This window comes from Danio rerio, chromosome 12 (genome assembly GCF_049306965.1).
Source record: "Danio rerio strain Tuebingen ecotype United States chromosome 12, GRCz12tu, whole genome shotgun sequence".
In the NCBI taxonomy this organism is placed as follows: Eukaryota; Metazoa; Chordata; class Actinopteri; order Cypriniformes; family Danionidae; genus Danio; species Danio rerio.
The window spans coordinates 48,845,054-48,861,430 of record NC_133187.1 but is presented as its reverse complement, the minus strand read 5'-3'; the positions used below and the strand labels follow the sequence as shown (position 1 = coordinate 48,861,430).

General features: G+C 36.4%; 2 protein-coding genes across 15 annotated transcripts in view; both read right to left on the bottom strand.

Annotated features, from left to right (window-relative positions):
* Nucleotides 1-12,523, bottom strand: part of exoc7 (exocyst complex component 7) — a 52,123-nt gene extending 39,600 nt beyond the window's left edge. For 11 of the 14 annotated variants that reach the window (XM_005172976.6, XM_005172978.6, XM_009306982.5 and 8 more), the window contains exons 1-2: nt 1,746-1,915; nt 463-528 (exon numbers count right to left, since the gene is read on the bottom strand). In XM_005172976.6, coding sequence (XP_005173033.1) covers nt 463-528; nt 1,746-1,805 — 126 coding nt within the window. In that variant the 5' untranslated portion in view covers nt 1,806-1,915. 14 annotated transcript variants of the gene reach the window in all.
* On the bottom strand, nt 2,756-15,577 carry tvp23b (trans-golgi network vesicle protein 23 homolog B (S. cerevisiae); the record flags this gene model as incomplete). The annotated part of the gene is given in 7 exon segments (NM_001024428.1): nt 2,756-3,169; nt 3,265-3,393; nt 5,560-5,697; nt 10,488-10,577; nt 10,703-10,847; nt 15,203-15,276; nt 15,524-15,577. Coding segments are annotated over 7 exon segments (612 nt in total). The 5' UTR covers nt 15,533-15,577.
* Nucleotides 15,578-16,377: the final 800 nt, after the last annotated feature.

The following is a 16,377-nucleotide window of genomic DNA, read 5'->3' as shown; positions in this document are numbered from 1 at the left end:
CTGGGAGATATCTTTGTAGACTGATGGCATTTCATGCCGTTCAGCTTTATAATCTTAAAATGTGTGCAAAATCAGCTGTTTTGTCATCACTTTAGACATTACGCAAGAGAATCACTCAAACACTAGCTCTAAAGTGACGTTGGTGAATGAGCAGCGGTTTCTACTGTTCTGACGTCAGCTGCAGATGTGAATAAACGGCGGAAGAAAGTAGTTCCTCATACAAAAGGATTTTTGAAACTCTCCATGTCGAATTCTCTTTTGTTATATACACAATTATGCGGTTGAACTGTTGTATAAATGCAATATCACACTCATAGCAGTGTGGTATGGCTGTATATCATGTGACATTAAGATACTCTGTCTGCGGCCTTGAGCCAACACACGCCTCCTACCAGTGCCAATATACAGCCATATCACACTGCTATGAGTGTGATATCACTCATATAAATATAAATCTCTCACCATTCCTTTAGTGAGCTGATCACTCTTCTCCAGGCTTTCACGGATAAAAGAAAGCGTTTCTTGCTCCTGTAGATGATAGATACAATGAACAGGTCAAGACATGTGTTTTTTATTAGTGCTTTATGTTGTTTGTATAGTGTTTTAGTTAAATTCATATAGCAGGATAAAATGGTTTTTGGTTATGAAATTTGCATCTGTGAATATGGTACTTTCTAAATATTATCAAGAAATTATTAACATAAGTTTTCTTCTCTATTTTTTTTTTGTTGTAGTTCAAAAACCCAAATATAATATGTTGCTATTCTAAACGGAAATTTGTCAATAATTTGTCATTTATGAAATTGGTCATTTATCTCGTACCCTATTTTCTTCGATAACTGGCAATTCCAAAACATCTGCGGCACAGTTTCTGGCTGTGATAAACAAACTGAACAGTTTTGATCTATATTATGTCTAAACATTGAAAGAAAATGTTTGACAGGGTAAAATATATTCAGAATTTTAAATGAGACCTCTTTAAATTTGTTTGTAATAAATAATTTGTTAGGCAACGACCATAATTTTTTCCAATTTAAATCTCTGATGAACGCAGACCAATGAGAAATTATCTAGGGTTTACTATTTATGAGTGAATGAAATAATGAACGTATGGCCTTATTTTGGTGAGAAGAAAAACAAATTTTCCCACATAGTGTATCTTTAGGGTGTAACAGAGATATTTCCTGAATATGAGTAACCTTCACAGAGTGAAACAATACATAGGGGAATAGCAGCAAAGACCATTGCAAATTCTATTTAGGACACAGGAAAATTAAAATGTGATAAAAATTCATTAAGTAACCTTGGGAATTTAGTACCTGTCCCACCAAAAAAATTCCTTTTCAAAACAATTTTTTAAGAACAAGCTTTTATGTTTGTACAAAATTACTGTTTACATTTTGTATGCTTGAGATGTATGCAAATTACGTCATTATTTAATTAATTACTCATTTATATGACACAAAAAAACTTGTAATCGAAAAATGTTTGCAACTCTTAATGTTATCAATCAGCTGGGTGTTGATTTCCCTACTCTTTTCACCTGCAGTGTCTTGCTTAATAACACATTTTGTACGCCCCAACAGCTTATTTTATCTCTATTATTCAGCTTTCAATAATCTTTGTGACAGGCAAACAAGCAGATATGACGCTAGTTAAATCGCAAATGACATAAATAACACTGTCAGATCACGGGATTCTCATGTTATGCTTCATTCTTCCCGTTTTTCCTCTGTTTAACAGACCTGTTTGAGTTTCTCCTCAATCTCCCGCTTTCTGGCGGACGCGTCTTCGGTTGGGATCATCCTGATGGTCAGAAACACGATGGAAAATACAACTGGACCGTCCGGACCAATGTAAAATACACAATAATATTACAACATTAACCCGAAGACAGCGATAAACAACACGACACAAACGGAAGCCAGTGAAGTACAAAATAAAAGTCCTTTCTGAACCAAGTGTATCAAATGAAACAGAAGCAAAACAATATTCACTATTAAAAAGAAATACATATATGACGACAAAAAGGTAAAAAGTGTACTTAAATGAAGTGCGGCAGGAATTTATAACTACTAAAATGACAAGAAACATAGTGATATTCAATTTATATACAGTATTTATAACGCAACTGTATATACTTATATTATACATATTACCAAATTGTAGTAACATACACAGTAAAATTACATATTATAAATGCATATTTTTTTACGATTATAACAATTTATTATCAATTCAAGTTTCTCAAAATCTTCGAGACTGAAGTTGTTAGGGATATATTTAGTTAACGACTACTAAATATATGTATTCATAAGATCTTAATTTTTATAATATCCTTACCAAACAAAATTATATACAAAATAAAGTTGAATAAAGACATACACTAAATCAAAACACATGAACGCATACACCTTTAACCATGCACCAAGCAACGCTTTAATCACGAGTGCTTTCAAAATCCATGGGACTCTTATTTTGATGAAAAAACCTGATGGTGTGATAGTTGCTTCACCTTCACTGTCTGGTCAGAGATTTAGGGAGGCTCCTGCTGTCAGATTGTCCTACCTCCCATTCAAAAAGTAGGTAGTATGCAACCCATCAGATTTTGCTATAAGTGTAAATGTTAATGTGGAGCAGTGTCATATGAAGCTGTAATATCACCCTAACCTACCTAATCCCTAACCCCAATCTCAGAACCATTCAAACACAGTGTTGGTAGCATATTCTGACAAGTAGGATAAAATGTCAGGACACTCTCTTTATTTTTTCATTCACTCAATATGACACAATCATAAACTTTCATAAAGCACACAATCTCCCCTTCCTCCAAAAATAATTTACAGCAGTATATAAATATGTACATCTGTCAACAAAACAGAAGCGTAATGCATGGTGTCATGCAACGTTAAGTAACAAAACACTCTGTTAAGTTCATTATTTAAAAAAAAACATAATATAAAGTTAAAGATATCTATAAATGTTAAAGAATTAGTTAACAGGTTGTGATTGTTACACTACAAGGAAAAAAAAAACCACAATTCAGCCAAGTGACCCTTTTAGCTCACTTAATATCAGTCTGTTTTATAAAATAACATAATAAAAGTTCACTGATGAGTGATTTCTCAAGGTCTGCTCCTTTTTAAGACTCCTCTTGTTTTGTGAAAGCCTGCAATAAACATAAACAACGTCACGTACTTTTTCATTAAACTAGGATGATTTGAAGAAGATATTTAAGATGACTTGTAATAATAAGTCACAGACCTGTTTCAGAAACTGCCTTCCGAAGTAATTTGTTGCCATGTTCTTCAGGTTTGTTCGGGCTCCTACTTTACAGCGCACATATCCGTACAGATTAGCTCCCTGTAACACCACACCCAAAATCACCACCGCCTGAAAGAGAAAGCAACGTTACTCACAGACACTCACATATTCAAGACCACATGAGTTCATACACAATCAGATATAAATTGTATTTATTTATAGTAGGGCTGCACGATATTGGAAAAATCTGATATTGCAATACTGTATTTTAGACAGCTAGAATAAAAGCAGTTATTAATTTTTTAAACACCATTTTAAGGACAATATTATAAGACCCTTTAAGCTATATATTTTTTTGATAGTCTCCACAGATCAAACCACTGTTATACAATAACTTGCCTAATTACCCTAACTTGCCTAGTTAACCTAATTAACCTAGTTAAGCCTTTAAATGTCACTTTAAGCTGTTTAGAAGTGTCTTGAAGAATATCTAGTCTAATATTATTTACTGTCATCATGGCAAAGATAAAATAAATCAGTTATTAGAAATGAGTTATTAAAACTATTATGATTAGAAATGTGTTGGAAAAATAATCTCCTCGTCAAACAGAAATTGGGGGAAAATATAAAAAGTGGGGCGAATAATTGTGACTTCATTTTACATTTACATTTAGTCATTTAGCAGACGCTTTTATCCAAAGCGACTTACAAATGAGGACAAGGAAGCAATTTACACAACCAAGAGCAACAATGAATAAGTGCTGTAGGTAAGTTTCAGGTCTGTAAAGTCTAAGAAGGGAAGTATAAGTAGTATTAGTATTTTTTTTTTTTTTTTTTTTTTTGGTACAGTTAGTGTGATATTCAAAGAGGCAATTACAGATTAGGAAGTGTAGTGGAGACTAAATAGTTGAGTTTTTAGTCGTTTCTTGAAAGTAGCGAGTGACTCTGCTGTTCTGATGCAGTTAGGGAGTTCATTCCACCAACTGGGCAGATTGAGCGTGAGCGTTCGCGAAAGTGATTTCTTCCCCCTTTGGGATGGAACCACGAGGCGACGTTCTTTCACAGAAGGCAAGTTTCTGGCGGGCACATAGATCTGCAGAAGCGAGAGCAGATAAGAAGGAGCAAAGCCAGAAGTCGCTTTGTAGGCAAACATCAGAGTTTTGAATTTGATGCGAGCAGCAACTGGCAGCCAGTGCAAACGGACTAGCAGCGGAGTGACATGTGCTCGTTTAGGTTCATTGAAGACCACTCGTGCTGCTGCATTCTGGAGCAGTTGAAGAGGCTTGATAGAGTTAGCTGGAAGCCCAGCTAGTACTTCAACTGTATATATATATATATATATATATATATATATATATATATATATATATATATATATATATATATATATATATATATATATATATATATATATATCAATTAAATGGTTTCAATAGATGGTCTGAATAGCTCCATTTGACGTTCTTCTGAGGGATCTATCAGTATTCAGGCACAGAAATTGAATTATCACAATGCAAGTTACTCAGCGTTTCTAGTCCAAATATCTAAAGATATAATTTTATTTTAACTTTCAGAAATAATAAGTCAAAATTAACTAGGATTTTTCTTAAACAAGCAAAATAATCTTGTTATAGGGTAAAAATGTAGATATTTGGACAAGTGAAAATACAAAAAAAAAGAAATATTGTAAGAAAAGCGTTTTTTGTAAATGTAAAACAACACTATATAGTCTTCCTTTTTTAAATAATTAAATACAATTAATCTTACACCTCCAAAAGTCGAATCTCTGTGCCCAAATGTTTTAAACTCTTTTAAAATGCTCATACAGTCACAGGACATAAACACATGTAAATAATAAACCTTCACTCTATCATGGTTAAACTTTGCAGTGACTGTTAAAATCCTGTGTTTTGTGGCTCATCTATAATCCAGACTCCACATTGCGACATCAGCGCTGAAATGATGTTGTGCAGCCCTAATTTATAGTTCTGCTGCCTTCACACATGCTATCGGAATGATCATAAATAATGCTGTTAAATTTGAAGCATTTATATATAAAAATAAATATACAGTACACATGCACATTTCATAAAAAATAACGTTTATTTTGTATATGATTGGTCAGGATTCATCTTTAAAAGCATGAATCATAAACACCAGTTTGCAAGTATCTGAAGCCATAATTACTGCTGGTAAAACTCTTGAGGTGAATTAACATAATAATTAATTAATATGTGAATTGGGAGGGACTGAAACTTTAAAAACGATGGAGTTTGCAATAAAAAAATTACTTACCAGCCATTTAATCTTGAAGGAGATGAGTGTAGAGAAAGCAAAGATGACCCAGATGATGGGACAGATGACCAGACCCAGCCAGAAGATACGAGACTCTGAGTTTGAGCTCCGAGATGCTGAAGACTGATTCCCGCTGGCCTGAACACAAGCACATCAATACAGAGAGGATGCAAAATTACACAATGCAAAAAAAAAAAAAGACTAATTACAAATTAAGTCACATATTTAGTTTGCTTAAAGGATTATTTTAAACAGAAATAAGCTGCTTGACAGTTTTTTTAAAAATCCAAATTCAAACCAAAAGTGTTTATGTGTGTGTATGTATATGCATGTATTTAATTACATATGCATATTTTCTGTGATTTCCTATACACATTTAACGTATTGAACTTTTCTTCCTTTACTGAATTAATAATGACTGTTAAGTTGACTTTGTGTTTAAATATTCAATTGAGTCATGTGATCATAATGTACAAATAACTTCCAGACGCACCTGAACTTTTTTACCTTGATGAAGGAAGGTGTGCCGAAATGCGTATGTGCAGTTTTATAGAATAGCCATGTTAATAAAGGCTTTAAACATTTTTCACTTACTTTAAGTGCTTGGACTTGTGTGTGTTTTTTAATATTCATAATTTCTGGATCATCGAGAAAAAAAAAAAAAAAAAAAAATTTCACCCCTGCCGTTAGATCATGGCAATTAATGACACTGCAAGTCAAGAAAGAAAAGTGAAATGAAACTCATCCTCGATATTTGCTGCTCTCCATAATAATTCTCTCCTGCTGACATTATTATTGTAGCTGGGTTGCATCTTTGTGTTCAGACACCAATGAAAAAGCAGCTTCACATTCATCTTTATTGAATGAGAGTAAAACTGTACTTGTCATGTGGAATTTACGGGACTAAATTTTGAATCCCGCTCCCGCCCGCACCCGGCAGGTTTTAGCCTCTTACGCCTATATTAAGCATTTGTTGTCCCGCTGCCCGACCCGCCCGGTTTTCTGCCCGGTGTGCCCGATCCCGCTAAAGAGCGGGGGAGAACAAAACCGAAAATCCCCCAGCTTTACAGTCCAGACAGCCAAGCTGTCTGTATAAACACACACACAGCACCAAGCACACACACACAAAGCTCTCTCTCTTTCTCTCTCATGCGCGCGCACTAACACACACACAAGCACCAAGCAGACACACAGGCAAAGCTCTCTCTCTCTCATTCGCGCGCACGAACACTAACATACACACACACACAAGCACCAAGCACACACACAGGCAAAGCTCTCTCTCTCATTCGCATAGCAATATCCGCGATATAGCTAGACAGCCCACTCCCGTCCCAAATTAAACCCGCTGCCGACCGCTCCCGAAATTTATTCGGAAATTTATTCCCGCGCCGCAGAAATCTGGTCGCAGATTACCTGGACCTGGACCAGAGACCACATGGGAAAACTAGGTTGCTGTTCGAAATGGTGCTAGAGAGGCCAGCAGGGGGTGCTCAACCTGTGGTCTGTGTGGGTCCTAATGCCCCAGTATAGTACAGGGGACACTATACTGTCAGTGAGTGCCGTCTTTTGGAAGAGACATTAAGCCGAAGTCCTGACTCGCTGTGGACATCAATAATCCCATGGCACTTCTGGTAAAGAGTAGAGGTGTCCTGGCTGAAGTCCCTCCATCAGCCCTCACCCATCATGGTCTCCCAATCATCCCCATCCACTGAATTGGCTGTATCACTGTCTCTCCACTCCCCCTATAGCTGCTGTGTGGTGAGCGCACTGATGCAGTTGTCCTGTGGCTGTCATTGCATCATGCAAGTGGATGTTGCACACTGGATGTGGTGTGGAGAGACCTCCCTCATGATCGTGAAGCGCTTTGGGTGTATGGCCATACAGGATAAAAGTGCTATATAAATACACATTACATTACTGTAACTTCAGCAGCTCCAGCCATGGAACAAAAGTGGCAATCACATTAATGGAGCAATTTTTCATGTGCTGCATCAAAACAAAAAATAGAGCACAAGGCGTTTCTTTAAAAATATCTTTTTTTTTAATTTTTTTACGCCTGCTGTTTTGCAAGTTGGTGTGCAGGATCCCATAGGTGCCCTTTGATTTGTTAAATGTTGGCAAAATCCAGAGTGAAAAAGTGGCTTGGTGTGCACTGGCCTTAACTCTATTTTGTATTATTAGTTTAAATTTAGCACTGATGAGCAGAATAAATAAAACATCAATCAAATTTGACTGAAAGTAGATATGCATTTTAAAAATCTCAGTCAACGCAGAATTGATTCATCGAATGGCATGGCATGTAGATCATTGATAGAGAGTGTTCTCACACATAATATTGTTTCATGGTTTGGTAACACAACACTTAAACAGAAGAAGAAATTATCAATCAGGCAAATAATATAACTGGTCATAAACAACATTCACTGAAGATTCTATTTGACTACTTTATGAAAAAAAATCGGATCAGTGACTACGTTTACATGGACACCAATCATTCGATTTTAATGCGATTAACACAATACTCTGATTAAGAATCCAACATGTAAACAGCGATTTTTGATTCGTTTAATCAGATTAAGGTCATAATCAAACTAAAGAGAAATCTAATTAAGACGTGTGGAGTATGCCGATTTTAGTCGCATTATTAAAGTGCATTACTGACATGTAAACACCTGTTACGCAAGAGCGTATTGGGTTGTTTCTGTGCCGCTGTGTGTGCGTGTCTCTCTGGCTGTTTCTCAATTCCAAGAACGCAGAGAATGGACTTGCGTTCTTGTAGAGTGCGGTCTTGCCAGGTGTCCTCGGAAGAACGAACTCAGGAGACCGCGAGGGCAGAGAACGCGTCCTTTGAGAAATGGGATGCTGCGTTCTTCCTGATGGTCATGTGACCTTCACGCGTTTTAAATGGAAATTATTTAAACATTACAGCACTCCATACAATGATTTATTGTTTCCCCCCTCTTCAAAATATATACTTTGCATAAAAACATTATAAATATACTCTGCACAATATAAATAAAACAAATTTTAATACGAATTTCATCAAACAAACACCCTTAATGTGTTTATTCCTTTATTAAGATATTCATGTTAATGTTTACTTTCACCGTTTCATTTAGGGAAACTCCTGAGGTAAATAAGTAATATATCTGAACTTTAATAATAAATCTAAATAAAATGCTGCACTTCCCACCTCCAGTCGCAATGACTTCTGGGACTTCCAGAGCGAGCTCGCTGCTGAAGTCTGCATCGGTGCGTCCTCGATATCAAGAACACATCCGGGAAGTTTCACGCGTCCTCCGTACTTGCGGTCTTGAGTATTGGAACTGAACTTAGGCAGCTGATGATGACGTTGCACGAGAACACGAGGACGCAAGACCGCTGAAGAACGCATATTGAGAAACAGCCTCTTTTTCTCTCTCTCGTCCTATCCCGTTCCTGTTTCCAGGTTGCCCCGCCCTAATTGGACGTGCTGCGTGCGTGCGCTGTGGTTGGTGCTGGGAGAAGTCAGCATCTTTTGAAAAGGAACCGACGGAGTCAGATTGCTGGGGGGAGAGACGGAGAGCTTTTCTAAGAGTGTGGCGTTTGTGTGGAAAACATATCATAGTGCTTTTTTTCTGGTTGTTTATAAATTGTGAACATTAAGGTGTTCTCTCCCTTTTTCCTCTCCCCTCCATTTTTTTTGTGACTGTCAAATACCCTGTTTGATAAAGCTGTGAGCTGAGCGCCGTAGGGGCTGAGTGCCATTTACTTTGACACTGATTTTCTCCTGTTTTTCGTTTAGTTAAGGAGTAAGGCTAGTGTTTGTAAATTATTTTCTTCATTTATTTTTGATTCAGTAGGTAAGTTATCTTCGGGGTGGAGTTAGTAAATGTTTTATTTGTTATTTTGGCCTTGCTCAGCCCTGAAGCTTTTTGTTTGCGCTCATTTATTTGTTTATTGTAAAAATAAACCTTTTCCACCTTCTCACAATAAAAGAACCTTAAAGGTCATTTAAAAATCAAACCTGCTAACTGTTTATTCATTTTCTCTTTAATTTTCATGTTCGACTTCAGCCCTAGACATTTTGGGGTCGTAACACACCTTAATTGAATTATTACCGTCATGTAGGGCTTTTCGCCACGTTTTGCGACAGGATAGTCACACACACACACAAACACACGACTGTTTAACACTCTTTGCACCTACCGAGTCAGTAAAGACCACAGACACCTGCCTCGTGAAATGCGGAGGGTTTTTTTTCTTCCATTAAGCCTGCGGTTTGAACTTCCGTTAAAACAACAGTCCTCCAGCAATTCATAATTGCATCCAATATCTAGTTTGTCACGGGGGGCATGGCCGAATGAAAGGGAAAGTGCCAAACCGCAGTTAAAGTTGACAAATTAATAATGAACCACCCGAAATTACATGAAACTCCGGTGGAAATGTGAATAGCGCGGTGACACAATGACGTTAATCTTAGTATGTGCTATAACATGTAAAACGGGATCATGAAAGAAACATTCAAAAAGCAGCTCACGTAAACACCTTAATCTTATTATTGTCCTAATTAGATCAAGGCAAATAACTCTATTATTGATGTCCATGTAAACGTGGTCAATGTTTGAAGTGAACGCGGGGGTTGTCAAGAATGATCTGCAGTAATATGTTTGGGGCTAATTTGGTTTTTAAATGTTTAACTAATGTTGTTGTCTTGATGAGTGTTGTTATTATGTGATTGTTGCATGTATGCAATTGTTGTCTTAAAACCAGTGTTAAAGACAAATGTCCTTTCTGTGCCAAGAAGAATGGACAATAAAGTTTAAACTAAACTAAATGACTTTCTGACCGCTCTAATATTTGACATGCAAAACTAAAGTAATTAAACCAAACCCTCAAAAAAACGAAAAAAAAAAAAAAAACCCAGCCCTGCAGTGTTAAAGTACCTTTCTGGACTCAAACACCCAGTGACTTTTTCCATCATCGTCCACCTGATTCCACCAGCGCAAACCCACCATCAGACGGCCAGTGATGTTCTAGAAAACAAACAAACATATATGCAGGACAAGGACATATTCAAGTATGAGTGAAAGATTCACTCAGCAAACACCACTGTGATGATAAAGGAATAATGTCTCATCGTTTATTCTTAAGTACCAACCTTCACAGTCCAGAAGTCACATGACAGCAGGAGGATGATGGTCACCATGCAGGCAATGAAGCTTCCGCCCACTAAACCACACAGCAGGTAGACCAGAATGGCACTGACCCGGAAAAACAGATGGAAGAAGGACGCCACCGGATGCCTGCATTTACACACACTTTTTTTACCATCCTAGCCAGAACATTGCATAGATTTTGACTGTTTTTCTATTGGCTTAAAGGTCCCATGAAATTAAAATAAAGTTTATTTCAGATGTTAGTATCAGTCTGTTAGGCTGCATTTACACTGCAGATCTTGATGGTCAATTTCGATTTTGTGACTGTATCTGATTTTTTTGCAAATTTACATTGGCAAAGGCGCCATGACCAGAAAAAAAAAAAAAAAAAGGGTGGGCACTGACTAACAGCTGATAATTAAAGAGTGCTCTCTTCTCTATTCCTGTATGTAATCTGTTCTCAGCTTTTGACAAGCTGTTTTACTATAGTTTATGACACAAATGTTCTCATTTGTCCATCTTCTTTTGATATAAAGGCTTTTTTAAACCTTTAGGCATTATAATGTAATGTCCATGGCGTGATTTATGCATGTGATGTAGCTATGCACTAGTTTTATATTAGTTTATATTGGTTACGTGGCGGACATTGCGCTCTCTCGCTCTCGTTAACAGGCTTAAATACCTGTGCTATATGACAATATAAAAGATGTTTTAGCCCTCGTGTATGAGATTTAAGGTTTGGGACTCTGCTGAAGTCTGTTCTGAAAGGAAAGTGTCAGACTTGACGTCATTCGCTATTGTTTTTAATGATGCACGACTCACATTGACAGATGAAAATCCGATCTACCTGCTTACACTGCAGACACGACTTCACAGATCCAATATCGCATAAATTTCCACATATGAACAAGGCCTGAATCGGATTTGAGTAAATCGGAATCCATGTGATTTGTTCCTGCTTACACGTACATGGGCCATATCCCATCTGTGCCACATGGGAGACAAAAAAAATAAAATAAAATAAAAAATTCGGAATTGAGTCACTTAAACAGTGCAGGGAAATGCGGCCTTAGTCTTAAGAATATCTTTTAACTAGTGTGCTCCAAAATAGTGACTAAATTCACATTTAGAAGAAATAAACATCCACAGCTTGCAGTTTGCCATTTCCGCCTAAATGGATACATTTTTATACTTCAGTTTCTCATCAAATCTTCTGACCAATGAAATGCTTTTTAGTATCTGACATGCCCCACCCCCTTTAAGACTCTTGAGTTATATGTGCTCAACCACTCTCACTGGCAGAGCTGTGATAAAAAAAATAACACTATTGACTGTCTTTGTTAAATAGGGAGGAGCTACTCTACACCCCACCCTCTCTTTAAGTTTCAGTTAAAATTACATCAAACATTGAATACAAAAATGCACATTTCAAAGCATTTCACGGGACCTTTAAAGCTATTTTCATAACCTTACCACAAAACAGATCAAAGAAACATGTGCCAATCATTAGACACAAATAAAAGAACATGTTCTGGCTTTTTTTAACTAGTGAGGACCACTAAAATATCAACCAGTAATGTGTCGTCATGATATTTTCACTGTTCAGTAGAGGGCATTTGTATTCACAACAAGTAGAGCTAAACTTCTACTGTAATAATTACTATAGACATAAAACAAATCCATAGATTTGATGAAAACATGCTGGATTTGAGAATGATTTTAGAATTATTGTAGCAAGGCATTTGTAGGCTGTAGAGAAAAAAACACATTTTAAGAGGCTGAAGTTTTTTTTTTTTAAGTCTAATGTAAAGACAGCATTCAAAATACACATTTTATTGCAATTCATCAGTTTGTGTTTAGATGCAATGAAGAAAGCTCCACTTCAGCAGCACTTAAATACATTAAACTACATCTATATTAGTCCAAAATAATACAGAAAATAAAATAAACAAATATAAAAGAATTCGATCACTTTATAAGTACAGTTCAAACCAATAACCAAGACTCTTAGCTCAATAAACTACTAATTTCTTTTATCACATTTTACCTGTTTTTGTGTCTGTTTGTTTTTTTTACTCATTTTTATTATTTGTTTTTATTTTTATTTTACTTGTTTCTTTTATTCTTGTTTATGTAAAGCACTTTGAATTGCCACTGTGTATGAAATGTGCTATATAAATAAACTTGCCTTGCCTTAATTAACTGCTTATTAATAGTTTGTAAGGAAGTAGTTGGATTTAGGTATTTAATTAGTTCTATTTAGGATTTAGTTAGGATTTAAATTGTATAATAAGATGCTTTATAAGTGCTAATAAACAGTAGTAGCAAGTAGTATAAACTGTTGCAGTATAAACAGTTGCAGCTCATCCAGAATGCTGCGGCCAGGATTCTGACCAGAAGCAGAAAATCAGAGCACATCACACGGGTCCTCAGGTCTCTACACTGGCTCCCAGTTACATTCAGAATAGATTTTAAAGTATTATTACTGGTCTATAAATCACTAAACGACCTAGGACCTCAATACATTACATAAACGCTGACTGAATACAAACCCAACAGATCACTCAGATCTTTAGGATCATATAAACTAGAAATTCCAAGAGTTCAGTCAAAGCAGGGTGAATCAGCTTTTAGCTACTAACAGCGCCCCCTACTGCTGAAATCAGCTTCCAGAAATGATCAGATGTGCTCCAACATTATACTTATTCAAATCAAGACTGAAAACACATCTGTTTAGCTGTGCCTTTACTGAATGAGCACTGTGCTGTCTCACAGATAGGGTTGTAACGGTATGAATTTTTCACGGTATGATAATCGTCTAAAACAATACCACGGTTTGACGGTTTCGCGGTATACGGTATGTTACAAATGTTACAAAAAAAATAGAACAGTGAAGCAAATTTGACTTTTTCCAAATAATATATTTTTAGTTACTATAAACAACACCACTTACAATGAACAAATAAAAATAAGAAAATAATAAATAATGTGTCAAAGTCCAAATAAAGTCCAAATAAACATGGTGCAAATCCTCAGTAAAAAATAGATATAAATATGTACTATACTATAAATAGTTACATAACGAAACTAGATTCAATATGGAACATCCTTAGGTTTTATGTGCCAGCATGGATATGGTTGTCTATCGATATGGATTTGGAAACAGCTGCATCTTCATTTGCGTCTTTTGAAAACAGCAAGAGCAGCAGTTCGTCTTTGCTGTGTCACTGTTTTGTCATGTTTCTGTGCTGCTCTGCATGCAAAAGTACTTAGTATGAGAATTATTTCATGCAAAACTTTTTTTTTTTGCGTTTTATTTAGCCGCGCATAAATGTATGCCTATCTCTCATTCCGTGTTGTTCAAAAAGCTTGGTCCACAAACAAAAGCGAAACCTATGCTTATTGGTTGTGATATAGCGAGTTTGAACCAATCTGGGCATGGAGGAGGGACAATGCATCAATGTATCATGTCTGGTTTGTCCGGAGACACAGTGACGAGCGTTTCTTTGTCAAATCAGCGTTGTCAAATGTTGATGACGTAACCGCACTGATTCCGGAGCCTCTGAAAGTCCGAATGTTATGTGATACAGCACTAGGAAGCTGAGATTCTCTTCTTTATGCCAATCTTTGAATTGTATGAATCGGATCAGCGGATCAAAAGTTATTAAACATTTAAGAGCAATACTTATTTTTAGCCGCGGGCGGCTGTCTCGGTCTTTAAGGGTTAAAACCGTTGATATGCAATTGTTCATGGTATGATAATCGTGCACGTTCAAATCGTGGTAAACCGTCATACCGGTATATTGTTACAACCCTACTCACAGATCAATAGAGGTAAAGTTGGTTTTATATCCGCACATCCAGACTTTCCCCTTAATAATATAATTTCATAAAAGTATTATTTGCAAACTCTAAATAGCAAAATCATATTAGCAGCCAATGACTATCAAAGTACAACATTGTTCACAGTCAATTTAATAGTGTTAATGTTGTCACACATTAAGTCACAATTCAAGTCACACTTGCATGCTAACTCCGATCGAATATTCAAAGTAACATGGTAAACAATATAGAGACTTCTAAATGAACGAATGTGCAACTATAAAACCAACTTTACCTCTATCACAGATCACACTATTATGCCTTTCTTTTTCATTCTTTTAAAACCTGTTTAACACATTTTAATCTGTTTTAATCACTTTTATTATTTGTTATTATGTTCTTATACTTGTTTCTTTAATTCCTGTTTGTGTAAAGCACTTTGAGTTGCCATTGTGTATGAAATGTGCTATATAAATAAACCCGCATTGCCTTTATAACACAAAACATTATTTGCTTTATGTGTCAAGGACGTAGCTAAAAATGTGCAGTATTATTCCAGAAGAATTACTATAGAATCAAGTGGAAACCCTCTTCATGAAGCACAGGTCACACACAAACATTAGTTCTGTAAGTTACAATCTAAAATGTATTAAATTATAAACAATTAAATGAGGACACACTTGATTTTGTTCTTTCTGGTGGCTGAATCCTCCTCAGCGTCAAATAAAGACACGTCGTCATCATCGTTTGACTCCTGAATAACACAAGAACAGATGTCAGAAGTCTGTTTCATAAATATGATTTAATAATAATCATAAACACGTATGAAAGCGAACTGTAATAGTTGTTTACATTCAGGCAAAGCTCAACCAGCTATATTCGTTGTTTATTAAAGCCGTTCACATCTTAAAACTCTTACAAGAGGAACGCAGATATGCTATAAACATAGTTTATGTTTAAAATATAATTATAATAATCAAATAGCATATTTTTACACTCACCCGCCTCATTATTACTGCGCTCTTGCTGCTGCTTATAATATGCGACACGTCACTTCCGGGTTTGCTAAAGCTGTCTGCATAGCGCCTGAGCAGAAAACATACAGTACATCATTACTAATATATCTTATCTATTACACAATACACATATACGCTCACGATAGATATAATGAACGATAAATAATATGAACTGTAATAATATAATTAACAATATATTCGCTGTATTCATCATTTACACTCCGGTCACTTTATTAGGTACACCTTACCAGTAACGGGTTGGACCCCTCTTTTGCCTTCAGAACCACATTAATCCTACGTGGAGTAGATTCAACAAGACACTGGAAATATTCCTCAGAGATTTTGCTCCATATTGACATGATAGCATCACGCAGTTGCTGCAGATTTGTTGGCTGCACATCCGTGATTGCCAATCTCCCGTTCCACCACATCCCAAAGCTGCTCTATTGGATTGAGCTCTGGGGACTGTGGAGGCCATTTGATTACAGTGAACTTATCGTCATGTTCAAGAAACCAGTCTGAGATGATTCACGCTTTATGACATGGTGCGTTATCCTGCTGGAAGTAGCCATCAGAAGATGGAGACACTGTGCTCATAAAGGGATGGACATGGTCAGCAGCAATACTCAGGCGTTGTGGCGTTGACACGATGCTCCATTGGTACTAATGGACCCAAAGTGTGCCAAGAAAATCTCTCCCACACATTACACCACCACCACCAGCCTGAACCGCTGATACAAGGCAGGATGGATCCATGCTTTCATGTTGTTGATGCCAAATTCTGACCCGACCATCCGAATGTGTCAGCAGAAATAGAGACTCATCAGAGCAGGCAACGT